The sequence below is a fragment of the Lissotriton helveticus genome, chromosome 9, assembly GCF_964261635.1.
Source record: "Lissotriton helveticus chromosome 9, aLisHel1.1, whole genome shotgun sequence".
Taxonomy (NCBI): domain Eukaryota; kingdom Metazoa; phylum Chordata; class Amphibia; order Caudata; family Salamandridae; genus Lissotriton; species Lissotriton helveticus.
This window is the reverse complement of record NC_136070.1, coordinates 987,060,929-987,080,294: the sequence shown is the minus strand read 5'-3', so window position 1 is coordinate 987,080,294 and position 19,366 is coordinate 987,060,929. Positions and strand designations below refer to the sequence as shown.

The 19,366-nt window shown below is 44.8% G+C and overlaps 1 protein-coding gene across 1 annotated transcript in view; it reads left to right on the top strand.

Annotated features, from left to right (window-relative positions):
* LOC144783348 (galactosylgalactosylxylosylprotein 3-beta-glucuronosyltransferase 1-like) overlaps positions 1–19,366 on the top strand; it is a 229,449-nt gene that overhangs the window by 152,999 nt on the left and 57,084 nt on the right. The window contains exon 3 of the mRNA XM_078662366.1: positions 6,388–6,769. Within this exon, the coding sequence (XP_078518492.1) occupies positions 6,388–6,769 (382 nt within the window). The remainder of the gene's footprint in view (positions 1–6,387; positions 6,770–19,366) is intronic.

Genomic DNA, 19,366 nt, shown 5'->3' with positions numbered 1-19,366 from the left:
GTATCACATGTACAAATCTGGGGCTCAGAGGGCTTATGCCACCCAGATATGAGCTAGGGGAACAAATTCAGATTAAATAAGTCAGAAGTCGTCTGTGATGGGCAGGCATGTCAATCGCCAGGTACAATTCAGTATTACACAGAGATTTGCCCTTAAAATAATGAACAGGTGAACTTTTGGTTGTTGCACACAGGGCTCTTTTTTCGTGTGCTTTGGAGGAAAAAGCTTGTTTGACCTAATAAATATGGGCTTTGGAGATACAATCAGGGTCAGAAAAGAGATCGGGACTACCAAGATCAATCAAAGTACATTTAATATAGTATAGCCAGGGTATATGGTACCAGTGTTCCACGCCTAGGCAATCTCTTAAAATCCTTCGGTTTAAGGTGAATTCACCCTTCAGCCAAAATGAGAGCCACAGCAACAAGGGCAGATCTAAATATGATCTAAAAAATATCTCACACCCAGTTCCTGTTGGACAATCTCAGATGGTACACTTTGGGGGATCCTCAAATTCCTTCTGAAGAATTTATTTTCTGCAATCGAACTGGAGATGCAAGCCTTATACCCCCAGATCTTGCAGCCAAAACTCACTGTCTGAATATATTTAGCTTTATAAAGATCAATAATTGATGTAATGTGGGTACGACCAAGCCACCTAGAGAAATCATCTATACTGTGGGCTACTCTATTAAAACACTGTATGTGGGTATTAATCAAGGAATACCAGTTCAATTTGGTATCTAAAAAAATGCCCAGGTAACAAAATTTGTCGGCTCTACCAATATGATGACCGTTAATTGAATAGCTTTTAGTTTTCGTTTCTTTGTCCTGAAAACCATAGTTTATGATTTAGACAAATTGGTTTTCAGACCCAAACTATCCATAAATTCGATGAAGCGGTCTAACAATTACTGAAGGCCGTTGACCATGTGCACTATAACGACTGCATCATCCACCTATAACAAGGCTGGTACAAATCTGTCACCGACCTTGGGGACATGCTTGCATTGTTTCAATAAAAAGGGCTCTAACTGATTAATATATAGGGTAAATAGAAAGGGTGCTAATATACAGTCTTGACAAACTGCCCTCTCAGGCTTGAAGTGTGACGAGCATGGCCCACTGGGGCCAAATCTTACAAAGGCCTCAAGCCTCTTGTGCAAATCATCCAGAAAAGTGACAAATGCATTTTCTACCCCCATGGATCCCAGCACAGCACAGAACTTTGTTCTGTACACCATGTCAAAGGCTGTGCTTAGATCCCTGAAGGACAGTTCCTTTTTTAGCTGTTCAAATGATGTTCCATCGTCCGCCAGGTTTATTTTAAAGCCACATTGGATATCTGACAATATATTATGCTCCTCTGCCCACACCATCAACCAATTTAGCAGGACTCAGCCAACAATTTTTACTTCCACATCCACTAGTAATATTGGCCTATAGCAGGCTGGATCAGCTCTGTTCCCTTTTTTAAAAAATGGGACAATCACCAATTTTTGCCAGGATGGGGGAATATGACCAGGAGCCGCCACATTTAGATGTTGGGTGATAATGGGGGCCCAAAGAGCCACACATTATTTATAAAGATCCTGAGGAACTCCATTCGGACCAGGAGCTTTCCCAGAAGGGAGAGCCAAAATAGCTTCTTTAACTTCTTCCCAATAAAAAAGATTCTCATCCCTCCTGGGGGGAGGGAAATGGGATGAAGGAGAGCTTTCTGCCTTATAGACAGATTCAAAATGGGTGACTCAGGCTTGTGCCCGAAACGTTTGGGGCAGATCTGGCATGGTCTCCATGTGAAAAAGGTTCTGATTCACCACCCTCCAAAAAGCCGAATTGTCCCAGAGTGAGCAAGTGGCCAATAACTGTTCCCAGGCCTCCCTTTTAAGGGTCCTTTTCGATTCTTGCAGGTGGTATAGTACAGGATCATAGGCTCCTTCACTACTTCTTTAATTCTGGGTTTCTGATGTAAAGCCGGCAGTAACATTTGGGCCCAAAGCCATGGTGTGGTAATCCCTTCCTAGTAAGGGCTATCTGTACTTCGGAGCAAATGTTCTTAAATGAGTCCAGTATGTCTCGGTCAGAACTCTCAGACTGTAAACACGCTTCAAAATGGGAAACAGCCTTAACCATGCAGCGTGAAATGCGCAGGGCTGAACTACGCAGGCGGTACAAAGTACGTCTAAACCACAAATATGCCTGGTTAAGGCATATGCGCGGTCTAGTTGCTGCTGCGGGCGGTTGAGCAGGAAGATGAAGCATTGGGATGAGGTGGAAAGGTAAGTCGGGTTTTGAGGGGGGTAGTTTGTAGGGGTTCTGGGGTAGTTTTCAGGGCTGGGAGGGGTCAGGGTAGTTTACAGGGATGATGGGGGTCTGTTGTTGTAGGGCTCAGGGCAGAGGACGAAGATGGGGGAGATTCTTAGGGTTAGGGCTAGTTTTGGGGGTGGGGAATCGGGAGTTTTAGAGTTCAGGGCAGGGGACGGGAAAGGTGCAGTTTTAAGTCTGAGGGGGCAATTGGGCTGGGTTGGGGGTAGGTGGGTTAGGTTTTAGGGGTTGGGGCTTATTTTAGAACTCGGGGAGGGGGTTGGGGTCAGATTAGTTTTTAGGGGAATTAATTGTAGGGCTCAGGGTAGGGGACAGCATATGCTCAGTTTTCATGTCGAGGGAGCTTTTGGTCTGGGGTAGGGCGGCGGTAGGAATTTTAGGTTTACAGTGTTTTCAGAGTTTGGGGCAGAGGAGCATGAGTTTGAGCTTTACCACACATGCCCATTTACAAAACATGTCTTTACCACGAAATTGCGTGGTAAAGTCATGCGTGGTAAAGATGCAGTCGAGGTTTAGGCTGCACGGTTAAGGCATGCGTTGTTTAGGCATGCTTTTTTCCATCACACAACCCTTCAAAATCGCTGCAACAAGGTATCACCAGGTTCTTTAGAAAATAGCCTGTGACTACCTTGGTCCAGCTTATTCTACGTCCCTGCTCCTTTTATTATAAGACTCTCTTTGTACAGCATGTAAATAAATAATATATAAAATTTGTAAAAATCCCCATACTGTGTAGATAGATATTGACAGGGAGTAGAGATGGTGTGAAATGATCACAAAACGTAGATACATACCCTTTGGGGATGTATGCTTAGCTTTAAGAGCTGGTTTATTTGTCCAAAGTCAGAAAGTTAGCTCAGTAGGTCATGCGGCTGTCACCACGATCTCTATATGATCGAATAATCACATTTAAAAAACTTGTATAACATCCTCGGTGATCCTAAATGCCTTTCATCTGGAAATTAGTTGGAAAAATAGGGACAATTGTGTACATTTAAAAGATGACGAAGAACGTATCCTTGCCTTACAGAGAGCAATGTATATAGGGACACTTTGAATGTCGCCTCCTTATGAGACCATTTGTTAAATACTGCAGGCCCATAGTTAATGAACCTTACCCCCTTTAAGACCCAGAATGTGTATGTTTCAAACTAGGTATACAGGGTTGAAAAGCACATCTAGTAACATTTTGCAGTATTCTTCACAGAAATACTGGTTTAATGTAAAGAATAGCTAATACTTAGGCGACTTTTTTCATTGAGATGCAGAGCAAGTGTTGTGGTTTTGTTAAAGGAAACACAACTTTAAAACTATTGTTGGTATTTAGTGTACTCTAATTGATGAAACCATTTCATAAATGTAGCCATAGGGTAATACAGAAAGTACAAGGCCATTGCTTACATTAAATTGTGTTCACCGTGCGTCAAGGTACAAAGAAGGACAAGGCATGCAAATACCCAAAGGGAAACTGGTGTCTCTTCACTTTGTTACTTTTACCTAATTAACAATATGCCTTCAGTTTGGATTAGGAAATCAAATAGCTGGTTCTGCCATTAGTTTAGCTTGCAGGTCAAGAGTTGTAATACTGTCAAGACCAAGTCACCTTTTCATCCTTTTTAATGATACATTTTATAAATTTCATACCATAGAACAGTGCCTAAAAGCCTCCAAACCTGCACTATTAAGTGCAAATGTGGGTATACATGCACACAACAGCATAGAAACAAGCAAATACCCATAACCTGGGCCAAATACATTTTTGAATATGATTCTTCACCTTACAAAGATGAACTAATTAAAGGTTATATGACTCAACCATGCATGCCGAAACCACGTGTTCCTTATAAATGTGGTCGGATAACGAATGCCTCTTAACCACGCATGCCTTTACCACGCAAGTCTTTACAACCTCCCTAGTGCAGGAAGGTGCCACTTCCTGCACAAAAGCAATATCAACATGACGCAGGCATCCTGGTGCAAGGATGCCTGCACCGGCGCATGGCAGCTGTTTGTGCGCCAGCGCAGGGGAGAGCACAGGAATGCGACATATTATTGTAAATATGTTGCATTCCTGTGGTTTGGAAGTGCCGCAGCGTGGTGCATCCAAAAGGCTTGGGTTGCTGCGCTGTGGCACTTTCTTGTAAATCTGCACCGAGATGTTTGTAACCTCTCCCTTTATTGCAGATAGTGCCAAACGAACGCACTGGAAAATTAGCCTGCCCTGCAGTTTTCTGGGCTACGCATTGCGCCAGAACAGATTGATCTCTGGGCGCTGTGAACACCTAACTTATTTACCTTGAAAAATGTATGTTTTAAGTTGACTGCAAAAGGCCAGCAGTGACTCTGGTTGCTGGGTCCATAGTTGAGGAAGTTCCATGTTAATGTGCTTTAATGGAGCCTCCTTGACGGATGTCCTAATTTGGGCCTTTCACTGTCATCAGATCATTGGAACTAAGGAGCTGGGGGAATTGTAAGATTTCAGCTACATGATGCACCCCTTGAGTTGCATATGGATTCGTGCATGTACCCAGTAAACACACACACCTGGTGAGAACACCTGGCCCTTTGAAAGGAGTGGTAATATCCTTTAACACATCCGTATTTGTAGCTATCCTGTTAATCATTAATAACAAGGGTACTAAAGAAAAGGCATGCAATTGTTTTTAGGGATATCTTTTTCAGATGATGATTTTCACCTATTATACTATTTGTTTTCAAATGATGTGCCAATAGGTGGGGATTTTAAAAAATCATGAAAGTTGTTAGTTTTGAAAAATTATATGAACAAGTTATTTAAGAACTTGATGTAGAGAGCTTTAGTGACCACGAACCTCCTATTGTTGAAGAAACCATTTGAAGGAGAATTCTCATCTGATGGAGAACGTGCTGGCAGAATTACTTCTACTATACTGTCCCAGGGGAGATAACTACGCTGGCAGATTCTCCAACAGAGGATAATCCTCGAGCAGAGGGTTTTGGGGCACATCTACAACAGAATGACAGAGGTTGGCGTTAAGCAAAACGTACTAACCCCACACTCCGCCATTCTGAAAATGCATTAATGCACCGTATTTACAAAGATACGGTTCACCCCTATGTTTCCCCTAGCGATATCACAAAATTAAGCTGCCTAGCGCCAATGCCGGCACCCTTGCAAAAGTGCCTGCGCAAGGGGGAATGATTGTTTATGTGCAGGTAGGTGTGCCTTCCTGCACACAAACAATCACAAATGGTGATTTGTAACTTTGTGCAGCACACAGAGAAATTGCAACCCGTCATTTTTTTAATGATTGTTTACTTGCAGGAAGGGACACCTTCCTGCACATAAACAATATTTTATGGTGTTTTGCTATTTCTATGTGTGCTGCACAATACAGCCCACATAGAAACATCAAAATCAAGGAGAAATAAAGCGTTGTCATGTTAAGACCATTTCTTAACTTTGGCGCTGCACCATATTTACGTCACCCTTGTAAATATGGGGCAGCATCAAAATCAATGGTTCCACAGGACCACCCATTGCCGACCCCTTTCACACTAAGTATAGCGTGAAAGGGTGCCTTATTTACAAGGTGGCATGAAGCCACAGGCATAGCCCCTTTCAGCACAGGAATGCGGGAAAAAGTGACGATCCTGTGGCAATAAGGGCTTGTAAATATTCCTCTTAGTTTTTGCTAAGTAGTCGTCAATCTCTAAGCCAGACTCTAAATCTATATCAGACACATCCCAATATAACATATGTATTAAATCGCATGACGAAAATATTGCATCCACTACCTCCATCTAACCATGAAAGAGCAAGATAAATATAGGTACGTGTAGCTTAATAGAGTTAAGTGCACAATATGGAGGTAAAAATAATAATCTATTTAAAATGGCATATCAGTGTTAGGTGATGTACAAGATGCTGTGTTTTTGGAGGTCACTATTATCGAATATCGACCTTACTATAGTGTCATTGAAACCTTTATGTGTTTCCATTTAAGCACATGTGCTTCAACCTATTACAAAGGAATGTGCATTTGTAAGTAACATGTTTTACTCTGAATTTGCTTCTTCGTGTCTTGATACAGCTCCTCATGAAAGTGTCCCACTGCCGACCATTTTCGCCATAACTCCAACATACGCTCGCCTGGTACAGAAAGCAGAGCTAACCCGGCTTTCTCACACTTTTCTTCACCTGAAAGGATTCCATTGGATTGTCGTTGAAGATTCTAACAACAAGACCCAACTTGTGACCTCGTTTCTCAAAAACTGTGGGATTCAATATACCCATTTAAATGCAAGGTCGGAGAAGGAGGAGCATTTAAATAAAGGAGCACGACAAAGAAACAAAGGACTATCCTGGTTGAGGGAAAAATTCACTCTGAACCAAAAAATAAAAGGAGTTGTTTATTTTGCAGATGACGATAACGTCTACAGCTTGCAACTATTTGAAGAGGTGAGGTGTGCCTTACATTCATTCATGTTTTTTTTTATTCCAGACCTGGTCGCCATAAACTGATGTATGCCTTCACAAAATGCTTTGCTGTTATTTAGGTAATATTATTGGAATTTGCATAGTTCAGTTGTAACATTAGTGTGGTATCATAGAGGAGCAAGCTCTAAATTGGGAGGGAGGCTGAGCTTCAAAACACAATGGGGCATATTCTCAATGAACTATCGCAGAGTTATCAGCACTGTATTGCAGCCAAAGTGGTGATAAATCTATCGCCTCATTCACAAGCTGGTGCTAGCAGCCGATATCACCAGTATACCTGTGATAGGAGGTGCAAACAACATCGCCTCAGATGACCCCGCAACTATCGCTAATGAGATGCAGAGTAGGCGATCCTGTGCAAAAAGCTGTGGCAACACCACTTCGCAACATTCTCAATGACCAGCCAGATCAGCGAAAAGGTCACAAAACTCGCGATAAGGCGCTTTAGCAGCAGAGTATGAACACCTGTTTTGACCTGGTATAAAGTCGGACGACAGCCTGCACCACAAAATGGAGCCCAGCCCAGAGCCACACCTGAAGACAAACAGAAGCCATGGAGATACTGATCATCCTGCTTGGAGCCCCAACAGGGCGAAAACTCCCACCACCACCACACCCAGGCCCGCCACCCCCCCCCCCGGGCCCCTTCCTGCCCCCCTAGCCACCACAGAGGCAGCGCTGACACAGGCAGCGGACTTTCAGAAAACGCACCAGCCTCACAGATTTATCACCAGAGTATGTCATTGCCCACTACAGGCTCAAAAGGACAACCAGCCTCTGCATCCTGAACATCATTGCCCACAGGCTGACGGTACCAACACAGCGGAACATCCCACCACAGACAAAGCTGCTGGCTGTGCTGCACCTATCGGCCTCTGGTACCTTCCAACCAACAACCCCCAGAGTCTGAGGAGTCTCACAGTCAGCCCTATCAAAGTTCTTCAAACCTGTCCTTGATGCCATCATCGGCTTGGTACCCCAGTAACTATACTTCCCCCACACTGCGCAGGAACAGCTGGAGACCAAGCAAGGCTTCTATGCATTAGCTGGCTTCCCGCACTTGTTGGGTGCAATTGACTGCACACATGTCCTACGTGTGCCCCCTGCCGACACTGCACACAATTACTGCAACAGAAAGCACATGCATTCCATCAATGTGCAGGCAATAGTGGACCATCGGGGACTGTTCACAAACGTCGTCCCCAACTACCCAGGCAGTGTGCATGATTCCTACATCTTCCGACAGTCCATCATCAACCAGTGCTTCCAGGCTGGCACCGACGGAAATGCACTGCTCATTGGCAAATACCAAATGAACACACCACACTACAAATCCACAATCATGCAATTCAGAACTCTGGGAATGCACATGTCACAAACCCACTTACAAAATGCCAAACAGCATGCCCACCCACCAGACACAACAGCACAACTTACAGTGGGAACCTGGGCTAGCCATGTACACAAGCCTTCAATGGCATGGCACCTCCCTTTGATCAGGTGCCACCAACTCCGTGTATAGCATTCCAACCACACCTGTCTGTGGGCCCTTGCTGACTTTGGCCTACACTACGGTCCTGTAGGCCTCACACCAATCCAATGCAGTCCGTACCAGGCAGGACACAGCATCATACAAGGCTGCACACCCGCTCAGCTCTGGTGCCACTACCTCTGTCAGCCACAAATCTTCTCCACAAGCCATTCCAACATCGTGTGTTAGAGATCAAGGAGGAGATGGCTGGACAGCGGTTGACCCCCGCTGACTGCTGCCTCTGGCCTACACTGCGGTCAACTAGGTCCCACATTTGGAACTGAGTCTAGATTTCTTCATAGCAGTGTTCATGTCATAGTACGCAAGGAGAGGCGTAAGAGGAAGACGCGCTTCAGTCCAGAGGAGAAAAGGCACTCAGTCACGGAGGTGATGGGACACTACAAACAACTGCACTGGTGCCACTTACTCTGTGCATTGCAAGCCAACGACACATGGCTGTGGGCCGCTGCTGGCCGCTGCCTCCGGCCCACACTGCAGTGGAGTAGGTCACACAATCAGAACTGAGTCTTGCCCTCATCATGGCAGAGTTAATGTCATTGTACAGGCTTCATCGCAGAGTGCATGCCCTTTCAGCTCTGGTGTCAGTAAGTATGTGCCCCTCAAATCATGGGCACTCTCTGGTTGAACTTTGGTGGCGTCTGTGCCCATGGCCTGGGGGTTGTCTACATCATCATGTAGCTGATACTGAAATGGTGGTGAAGAGGAGTCTGTAGCATTCAACTCCGCCATTTTCCTGTTCCTGCTTGCTTGCTTGTGCCCTCTGCATCATGCCCTGGAAAGACACCTTCCACTATCCCCCACAACCCTCCGCAACATTCACCTTGGACATCGACAAGGACCCGCTCAGCTCGCGTGGCCTTACCTCAGTGCAGCGCAAGTCACCGTCCCGTGGCGGTGTGCCTGTGCCGGCCGCAGTGCATCCGGGGCCACTAACTCTGTGCAGCTGAAGTCATGGACACTTGCTGTTTGAACCTTGTACTGTTGATTGTCTGATCACTGTTGTGGTTGTTGCCAGCACCAACCATCCCTGAGGGGTGGCTTACACTACCAAACACCAATCCACCACAGGCGTCACTGGACATGTGACCCTGGCAATAAAAGGGGCCGGGCGCATATGCCTGTAGCCAGTTCCACAAACTTACTTGGTGTATCTGTGTGGTCATTATGTATGCATGAGGGCCCCTGGCCATACCACATTACATTGTGCTGTGTACAGCATGCGCAACCATGTCACCGCATGCAGTGGGGTAGACCTGGGACATGTAGCCGTGTCGTACCTCCCTGTGAGCGTCAGCGGAGTGGACAGGTTTACGACAGTCCATCGTGGGGGTGTGGCTCTTCAACACGTGGGTCTGGGTGTGGATACGTTTAGGGCTTCCCAAGGAAGTGACTAATGTGTGTGTCTCTGTTGTGGTGTCTGCACCACCCGTCCCGCAATGGACAATGTTACTACATGGCATGCCCCCGGAGTGCGGGCTCAGCCGAAGGGGTACATGAGTGAGGGCATGCCCACTCGGGGTCAGGGTTCACACAGCCCAACTGTTGTGTGTATGGCTATTAGCGCTTCATGCACCAAATGTCTACCCTCAACCACATGGCGAGTTCGGCTAGGCATGTGCTCTACATCTGTGTCAGCCCCGTCCTTAAAATGGGCCTACACACATGTGGCCGGACACCTTCAACGCACATCATCACAGTGTCTTAGTCAGGCTTGTGGACATGCTCAGACAGGCATGACGATGGTGTGCAAGGGATGCAACCGTGCTGCGCACACTTGTGACTATGCTCGGCGAGGGAGGAGCAGCAGTGAGGATGCGTAATACACATTGATGCTGCACATTTGCAACAAGCGGTTCATTTCATACAGGAATCAATAAGTCACACATATCACACACCAATGAACCAGTGAGCCTGCCAACACATCATGCAGTATGTAGTCTTGACTCATGTCTCTCTCTACTGTCACAGGTGACCAAGGATATGCACTCTGCACTTGGATGATGACACCCCTCCGAGCCCCGAACACACAGAGGCCCAGAGGCAGTTCAATTTGGCCCACAAACGCACCAGGGGCATCGTGGAACGCACATTTGGCGTGTTGAACTCACGTTTCAGGTGCCTAGACATCAAAGGTGAAAGGCTCCTGTACAGCCCAGGCATCGTGTGCAAGATGATCGTTGCATGTTGTGTGTTGCACAACATATGTGTACGCAGCAATGCCCCATTGATACGAGTGCCAGATGCCCTGGACGATGATGATGAAGATGAGGCAGGTGGACCACACCACACTGCAGCCGCAGTGGGGTGTGGTCCACCTGCCTCAGTTTTACCCCGTAGGGACACCATCTCATCTATATAGGCACTTTATTGAGACAAGTGTGGGTGCGACATGTAGTGCTAGCAATTTTGGAATTTGTTAAGGGATGGTGGGTGTGTCACCTCTGTGCAGTGAGGCTGTTTAGGGTGTCACGTATTCGGACTGCCAGTTCTGTGTGCCAAAGTTGGTATGGTATCCCACTCTTCAGCGTTTCACATGTGTCCCAATGCATTCCATTTTGGCTGTCATCTGTGGCCTACAACTGTCAACAGAGCTTCTTTTGGGCTCTGATATGTGCCGCCATGATGCAGGGATGCACCCTGTGACTCAAGTCTCACGACATGGGCAACATGTACGTAAGGGGGAGTCACTGCCCCTACATTAGTCCATGCTTTCATTGTTGTTTGGTCATGGACATGGCACGTCTGTGTGCGGGGGTGTTAATTGTCACTCTGCAATGTGAAGAGTAGATGCGGTTTCACAGTGTATTCCATGTATGTTTCCACATTGTTGCAGTTTACATACAGTATGCATGTCAATGTACATTGTGGGTGTTTGTGAGGTGTTGCCTACCTGATGCGGGTCAATGGTTATTTGTTCTGCGTCACAGCTGTGGGGTTGTGCTCGTAGGTTGTCATCGCACCGTTTTTTTACTCTGCTTTTGTGGTGCATTTTCCCGCATGACGTGTGGGAATCGCAGGCCTGCCGCTGGTTATCGCTGATGTTTATATCGCAATTGGCCTCATCGCTACTATTTTTGCGTTGTTGTTTCGCATTTTTTCGGTGTCATGTTGGTTTTAACGCGGACATTTGATGCGTTGTTTTGGGCCTATCGCATGGTGCCTCCGTGTTGTGAATACTTAGTTAACACAGCGTTATTTTCCTGCGATATGCAAAGTTGGGTTAAGCTAATTTAGCAGTGTTTATCACACGTTCTTGAGAATATGCCCCAATGTTTGACCCATGTGACATCACTGAAAGGGACAGCATCTCTTTGTGTGGTACTGCAGAATTCACTGGAGAGATATAAATGGATGGTTATAGGACTTACAGTTATGCCAACACATAGGGCGGTTTTAACTACTCCCACTTGTGCCATGTAAGGTGTCATTCTGTCAGTAGAGGGTGGTCTCAAGGTAAACAGGTAGACTAGGTTTTTGGGATTGAAAGGCTGGACTTCTCACTCCAGGAGACTAAGGGTAGATTACTTACAGGGGTGCTCTGCTACAGATCCCCGGGGGCGGTCACCCAGTACCAGGACCTACTCAATTCCATTACCGATTTGAGTCTAACCCACGCACGTATGCTGGTATTGGGAGATTTTAAACTATGGGATAATGGTAGCCTAGACAACTATTTAAGGGATCTAAGGCATACCTGTGAGAATCTTGGTCTCCATCAAATGGTAATCCAACCATCTCATAAAAGAGGACATGTTTTGGACCTCCTGTTTGCGAATCAGGCCAAGACGGAGGTGGTCGATATTTTGCCTCAGAGCTGGACTGATCACTTTTGAATTCATTTTTCTATTAAGTTGCCTAGCCCAGGGGACAAAGACAACCAGTCATCGACCTTCTGGAAAGAAAGAGAATGGAATAAGGTGGTAAAAATAGGACCCAATTGTCCTTTAAGGGCCAGTTTTTATTTTCTTCCTCCACCTCGATAGATGAAAACTACCAGACTTACTGTAAGGTGGCAGCGGAAACCGTGACTCTGTGGCTCCGATAAGACGCCTAAAAAACAGGAAAAAAAATCTCTCCTTCCTGTTATAATGATGAACTGAAACAGTTGCGGGAGCATGTAAAAAAAGGCCAAGAGAAAATGGAGGAGGTCCTACTTGGAATCTGAAAAAAAAGTGCTGCAACTCGCACAGACCCAGTATAAAGAATCTATTGCTAGGGCCAAAGCAGATTTTTATGCTAAATCTATTCTACAAGCCCCCAATAGTACAAAAGCACTTTTTAATATCGTCAGGGATCTATCCAGTCCAGCCTGTACAAGTAACAAGGTAGTGGCATCGCAAAAACTTTGCGATGAGATTGATTCTTTTTTTGAGGACAAAATAACCAACATTGTCGGAAAATTACAGTCTGACGGCCCGGCTGACTCGGTTTGGAAGCCTGATATAGTTTCCCAGAATGCCACTTCCTTGGACATTTTCCATGCCCCCTCAGAGGACTGTTTTAACCAGTTTGCTCTAAGTGTGTCATTGGGTTCCCCACTAGATCCTTTTCCTCATAAAATCTGGAAAATCTTGGGCGAAGAAACCTTTCATGGGCTATGGAGGATCTGCTGCCAGTCATTGGAGGAAGGTGTGGTTCCGGGGGTATGGAAACAAGCAGTAGTAACTTCTCTGCTAAAGAAAACATCGCTGGACCCCACTGATCCAGCAAACGTTAGACCCATTTCCCTACTGCCCTACCCGGTTAAAATCTTGGAGAAGGCAGTCAGCAAAAGCCTATCGTGTTATCTTGAGGGCAAGTTTTTGCTGGACAGGAATCAATATGGTTTCCGCCCGGGACATGGGACTGAGACAGCACTGGCAGAGTTCAAAATCACTCCGGAGGATGAACTTTTGGCTCCAGTTAAAGTAGTACGCAACCTGGGAGTTATGGTAGATGAAAATCTCCAAATTGATATACAAGCTGCCAGTGTGTGTCTTTCTTTGCCATGAGTATTGCGTAAGATCCATCCACTACTCCTAGAAGACACCCGACCGCTTGTAGTGAGAAGTGTAATACTGAGTAGGTTGGACTATTGCAACTCCCTGTATCTGGGAGCACCACATTATATTGTGCAGGGGTTGCAGAGAGTACAGGCAATGGCAGCAAAGCTGGCGCTAAATAGACAACGTAGGTCCTCTACAACACTGGCGTTAAGAGACCTTCATTGGCTGCCCATCAAGGAGAGAATTTGTTTTAAATCACTGCATTGTATATAGAGCAGCACATGGACAGGGTCCTATTCCCTTGCAAGAAATGTTCACCTGGTATAACCCAAGGAGGCAGCTCTGTTTGTCAAATACCAATTTGAATACAACTACCAGATTTAAGATATCCCGGAAGAGGGGGTAGAGCCTTTGGAGTACGTGCCTCACATATTTGGAATGCGCTGCCTTTGACTCTTAGGCAGGAAAGCTCATTGATCGGGTTCAGGAAGAGTCTGAAAACCTGGGTTTTTCCAAGGAATGCTTCTTAGTTTTCCTGCTATTGACAACTGACTCTGCTATTTGATGTTCTCTCTTTGATCCAAGCACCAGGATACCCGTAGTGTGGCAGTTTTGCGCTATATAAATTCCTATTCCATTCTATTCCATTCCAAGTGGCGGGGCAGTGAGATGGGGGCGGACAGGGGGCGACGTACAAGCAAATGCTTCAGAAAGTGCAGCTCATGTTAAGGAAAAGGAGGGGCATCAGGGTACAGTCGGTAAGGCAGTGCGCAGATGCGCTGAAAGTAGGTGGGAAGCAGAACAACAGAAATGCTGAGCTGAAATAATTAAGGGAACTAGGTTGTGCCATGCATTGATGAGTGAGGAACCTCAGAAGGAGAAGAAGAAGAAAAACGTGGATATAATGGAGAGTATAGAAAGCTCAGGTGAAGATAGTGATGGTGGTTCTAGTGATGACTTTCTGGATGTGCTATTGTCAACCCGCCCACCCCCTTAAAAGGTGACCCAGTCTGAAGAGATACGTGGCACTGCTAATGGTGGAAACTCTGAGAGAGCCACCGTCCAAGTGAATACAAGTCACAGCCCAATGGGAGAAAAATCAGGGATTTGTACCCCTGTTAACTCTTCTGTTTCTAATACCCCAAATGCAATAGTTGTTCCAGTTACTATTGGTCTTGCAATGCCATTATATAAACCTGAGTCGTCTGGAACCACAATATATGCTTTGACCGTTCCTACTGGAGTAAACAGCCAACTACTGTCCCAGTTCCCCTGGATGGGGAGGGGTAGGAATGGGAAGAACTCCATTGGTCCTGAATAGGGTGACCCCACCATATATATCTTTTGCCCAATTCAGGCCTAGTAGGCAATAGTGCCAATTTACATGTACACAGTTCTTTTCGACAGTTGCCTTCCCTTCATCACATCAACTTTTGACACACATTTGCATTTGTGACACTTGGGTTAGTGTCTAAGAAACACTGACCTTGCTGACACAAAAGACCTTCGTGAGAACACTATTAGACTGCCTTAGCATTATGTGAAAGGCCTTCATGTGTGTGATACAAATGTGTTTGCTATTAGGTCCATATGGCGACTCAGCTATCTGTGGAATACAAACAATCACAATAATGGCCAGAGGCAAGGATGCCCTTTTCTATATATATCCTTTTGTTTTCAAATACATTCAGAGGAGACTCTTCTGCTGACTTAGAGGGGTCCCTGCATGCTTATGCTTTCGCCTAGCAGCTGACTGACATCTCCGAGGAGGGTGTCCAGTTCATGACCAAGACGGGGTCCTACAGTCTTACCAACAAGGTAAAGGGGTTAGATCATCCAGAAGGGGGTTTCTTGGCAGAACATGCATTCACACCCTAGACACATAGGTTAGGGTTTGCATCGTAGGAATACGCTAGATTGATATTCTTACTGCATGTTTATGCATATATAAGCTGTTTAACAAGAAGGTGGAACTCTTTGTTTTATTCACTGTTTGACACTCATTATAACTTTTGTCTGCTTCTGTCTATTAATCATTTCAGCACATATTTTCTACACAAGAATCACTATGGTTCATTAAATATTGAAAAACATCCCTTTTTGTATTCTTTGTATATTTCTCTGACCGAAAGAGAGCACAAGTGACTGAATGAAAAGTCCTAGGTCTGTCACCACGGTTTCTGAGGGAACAAGGTTGTCATGTTCAGTGGTTGCCATAGCTTTTTGCTCCCTGTCTTGGTATAGTGGGGCTAGTGGCATTGTGAGCTAGCTGGTCCAAGGCACAACATACCCTGTAGGGGTGCATGGAATTAATTTGGTACCATCCAAAGTTTATGTCATCCGCAAACACTCAGTTCCTCCTGATTAGTGGAAACTACATGACAGTCGCTCCTCTACCAACAGCAATGAATGCGACAGGACTCACCCCTGTGGAAGAACCCGCTCGGAGGTCAAAAGTTCTCAACTGTCTATTTGGAATTCACCTAAGTGTATTTGAGACACTAGTCCCCAGAAAGGGATATCGTCCAATACCTCTGTAGTCTAAATGATGTTAATTCACAGGGGTACCTGCAAGAATGTGAGGGTTTGGAATTGAGCAGGGAAGTCCAGTCTCAGAGGAGGGTGACTGCAAAGGATGTGGCCAAATTAAAATTAAAACCGAATGAGACGATATTTGCAAATCTTGATCTTTCCCTCTTAGATGCCTATCAAGAAAATTAACTTATATACATGCGCAAGGATGTTACTAGGCGTGCAGGACAAGCTCATGATAAGCTTGTTAAATTAGCTCAATTGTATGATGTAGATATAAATAGGACTAAATCCTTACAGAAATAATATCAAGTATGCTTTGATGAAAGTGATATAACTAGTATGAGGATGTCAGGAATTTAAATGCAAATTAGGGAATTAATTTGTAGCATCCTGAAATAGAATGAATTGGATAAATGGGAAGGCAGATGGGCCAAGAAGAAAGACTAGAAGAAATTGAAGGTGCCCTCAACCACAGAGAACATGAGGGAGACCCTTCCCTATTTAATAGAGGGAGAAGGAACATCAAATTTTCCGCGGAGAGCGGTGCTTGGTAGAGGTTACATTCATCAACCTTAAGGTAGAGGTAATCTTGCTTCATTCAAGAACAAGTTCCCTAAATTAAAAGAGAAGCCAGTGGAGTGGTTTACAAAGGTTGATCGATTTGTAAAGATTTCCCATGTGTTGTGGGTAGATTTGAATACCCTTTTCGTCATTGTTGAGTGACTAATGGGCAGAGTGACTATACAGTGGCTAGAGAAGGATCCTCAGAGAGAACGAATATCTTGTGTCCTGTCGCCTTTAGTGACGAAAACGTACCAACAGGTGTTTTACTTTTTGAAATGAAAGGTGCTGTCGAAGCACATTGATTGGATTAAGATTGACAGAAATACTCAGGAGACTCAAGAGGTTGTGTATACTTTTTATGAGAGATTGATCAATTTTTAAAACAGCATTGTGGGATGCAAAATCCTGTAGCCAAAGATATGGGAAGATTTGTGTCTGGGTTTGTGACAGGAATGAGACCCGGGATTAGTTTGATGATTCAATAGCATTTAATTTGTTGGCAAAATAAGTTAGATCTTGAGGTATGCAAATATTGTAGTGATGAACTGGACATTAAACAGAAGCAGTTGAAGGAAACTGTCATGCCTGCTCAGATGAAAGCAGCACAGAGAGGAAGTCAGAATCAACTATATGTAGGGAATATTGGTGTTATGCAAGGTGGTTTGCATCAACAGGGAGCTCTTGTGATGCAGGGAAAAAATGGGTACGCACAGGGTAGAGGTCATGGTGTCCCAATTGACCAGAGTACTGAGATGGATCGGCAACACTGAGGAAATCTAATCCATGTCAATATTGTAACAAGTTAGGGCATTGGAAGTGGGAGTGGTGCCTTAACTCCAACAGGGTAAAGAGTGAAAATCAGAATTGAAACTCAGGGTTTGTGCAGAATCTAGACCCCGGACAGCCACAAAATATGGCCAAGGATCCAAGATCCTAACATACCACACTTTCCAGCCAGTGTTGCAAGTCCCAATGCCACAGCATAATGTAAATGGTCCTAGGTTTAATCCCAGTCAGGTCCCGAATTTTAAGCAGAATTCCTTCCAGAATCAAAATCCATTTCAGCAATTCACTATGTTTCACTCACTTGAGGGTTATGGTTCTGATCTGTGACAATGACGGTGCCTGAGGGTGGAGAAAAATTTTATTCTTGCCTCAGTCTTAGAGGAATCCCACAGTGGTTCATTTGTGGAAGAAGTGAATGTCCAATCAGTGTCATTTTTGATTGACACTGTTAACATCGGACGTTCCAAACCTACCCCTCACGCGAAAAGTAATCCAAGTTTTAGGAGTTGTAAATGAACAAATTACAAACCCTAAAACACAGGACATCCATGTTAGAATAGTGTCTGTTGAAGAAAGCCATCAGTTTGTAGTGTGCGATTCTAGTCCTGTAAATCATTTGGGACGTGATTTGCCTCGTAAGCTAAATTGCAAAATGTACTGCACACCGAAGGTTATGGCATTCCCGACTCATGACGAGGATGCTGATTTTAAATTGAGACTTTACCCGTTGAAGATAACTGATGATTTTCCACTGGATATATGGGGAAGCCTGAAGTATGGAACTTATCAAGAAAGGATATAGGTCTCGTAAAGGGAATTGAGCCTCTCTAGATAAATGTTAAATCTAATGCTGAATATCCAAGAACTCCTCAGTACAATTTGACTCCCAAAATAACAGCTGGGATTACCCTGTTGATTGAGTCAATGAAACAAGACATTTTGAAGGAGATAATGGGGAGTCCATGTAATTCACCCATCATGGTCCTGCAGAAAGCCTGCAGTATACATCATGCAGGACCTGGGAAAGATTAATAACATTGGTGTTCCCTGTTGTCCTCAGGTATCAAATACAGCTGTGATTATATTTTAGAGTCCATGTGAGGCTGAGTAGTTTACTGTGATTGATTTATGCAAGACTTTCTTTTCTATATCCCTGCATTAGGACAGCCAGTACCTTTCCGCGTTCTGGCACTGTGTTTTGGCATGGTCCCTAGTAATGCCCTGTAACTCTGTCTTAGTTCAGTACATTGATGACCTGTTAGTAGTATCAGATACCCAAGAAGCGTGTAAACAAAATGCCATCGCATTATGTAAACACTTGGCTGAGAATGGACATAAAGATTCCCTGAGTAAGTTGCATTATTGCCGAAGAGAAGCTGTATATCTTGGACATCACATTGAGAAGGGAGCGGGGAAGGTGTCACAAGAAGGAATTTTGGCAATTCTAAAAAAAACATCTGCCAGCAACCGAAAGGGAAGTCAGGATGTTTCTGAGAATGGTGGGCTACTGTCCATAGTTGATACCCAAATTTTCCCCAGTGGCCAAACCCTTACAGAGGTTGATACACAAGGATGTGTCAGATTCAGTACCATTGTATAACAATTGTTTGATTTCCTTCCTAGAGCTGAGAGAAAGTCTCTGTTGTTCCACAACATTAGGAAGGCCTGATTATAACAAAGCATTTACACTTTTCGATCATGAAAAAGAGGGCTGCACTCTCTCAGTGCTTACACAAATGCTTGGGGATGCAGGAAGACCTGTGGTTTATTTTTCCTAATTCTATAGCAGCAGGACTGCGTGGATGCCTTAAAGCTGTAGTGGCAGTAGGTGTCATCATTGAAAGATGTGAGAGTATTGCCATGTGACACTCTCTTACTGTAATGGTACCCCACTCAGCGGAGATCTTGCTGGCGAATAGACGCACTCAGCACTCGACCAACAGCTGATTGACTAAGTATGAGCAGATCATTCTTGCAACTGATAATAATAACACTGAAGCGGTATGCTTCCTTGAATCCTGCTACTTTAATGCCCTTATCTGAGAATGAACATGATAATGGGGAAGTGGAGCATGACTCTCTATGAGTCAATATCAGTGATACAAGATGAGCCACTTCCAGAGTCGGATTACATAC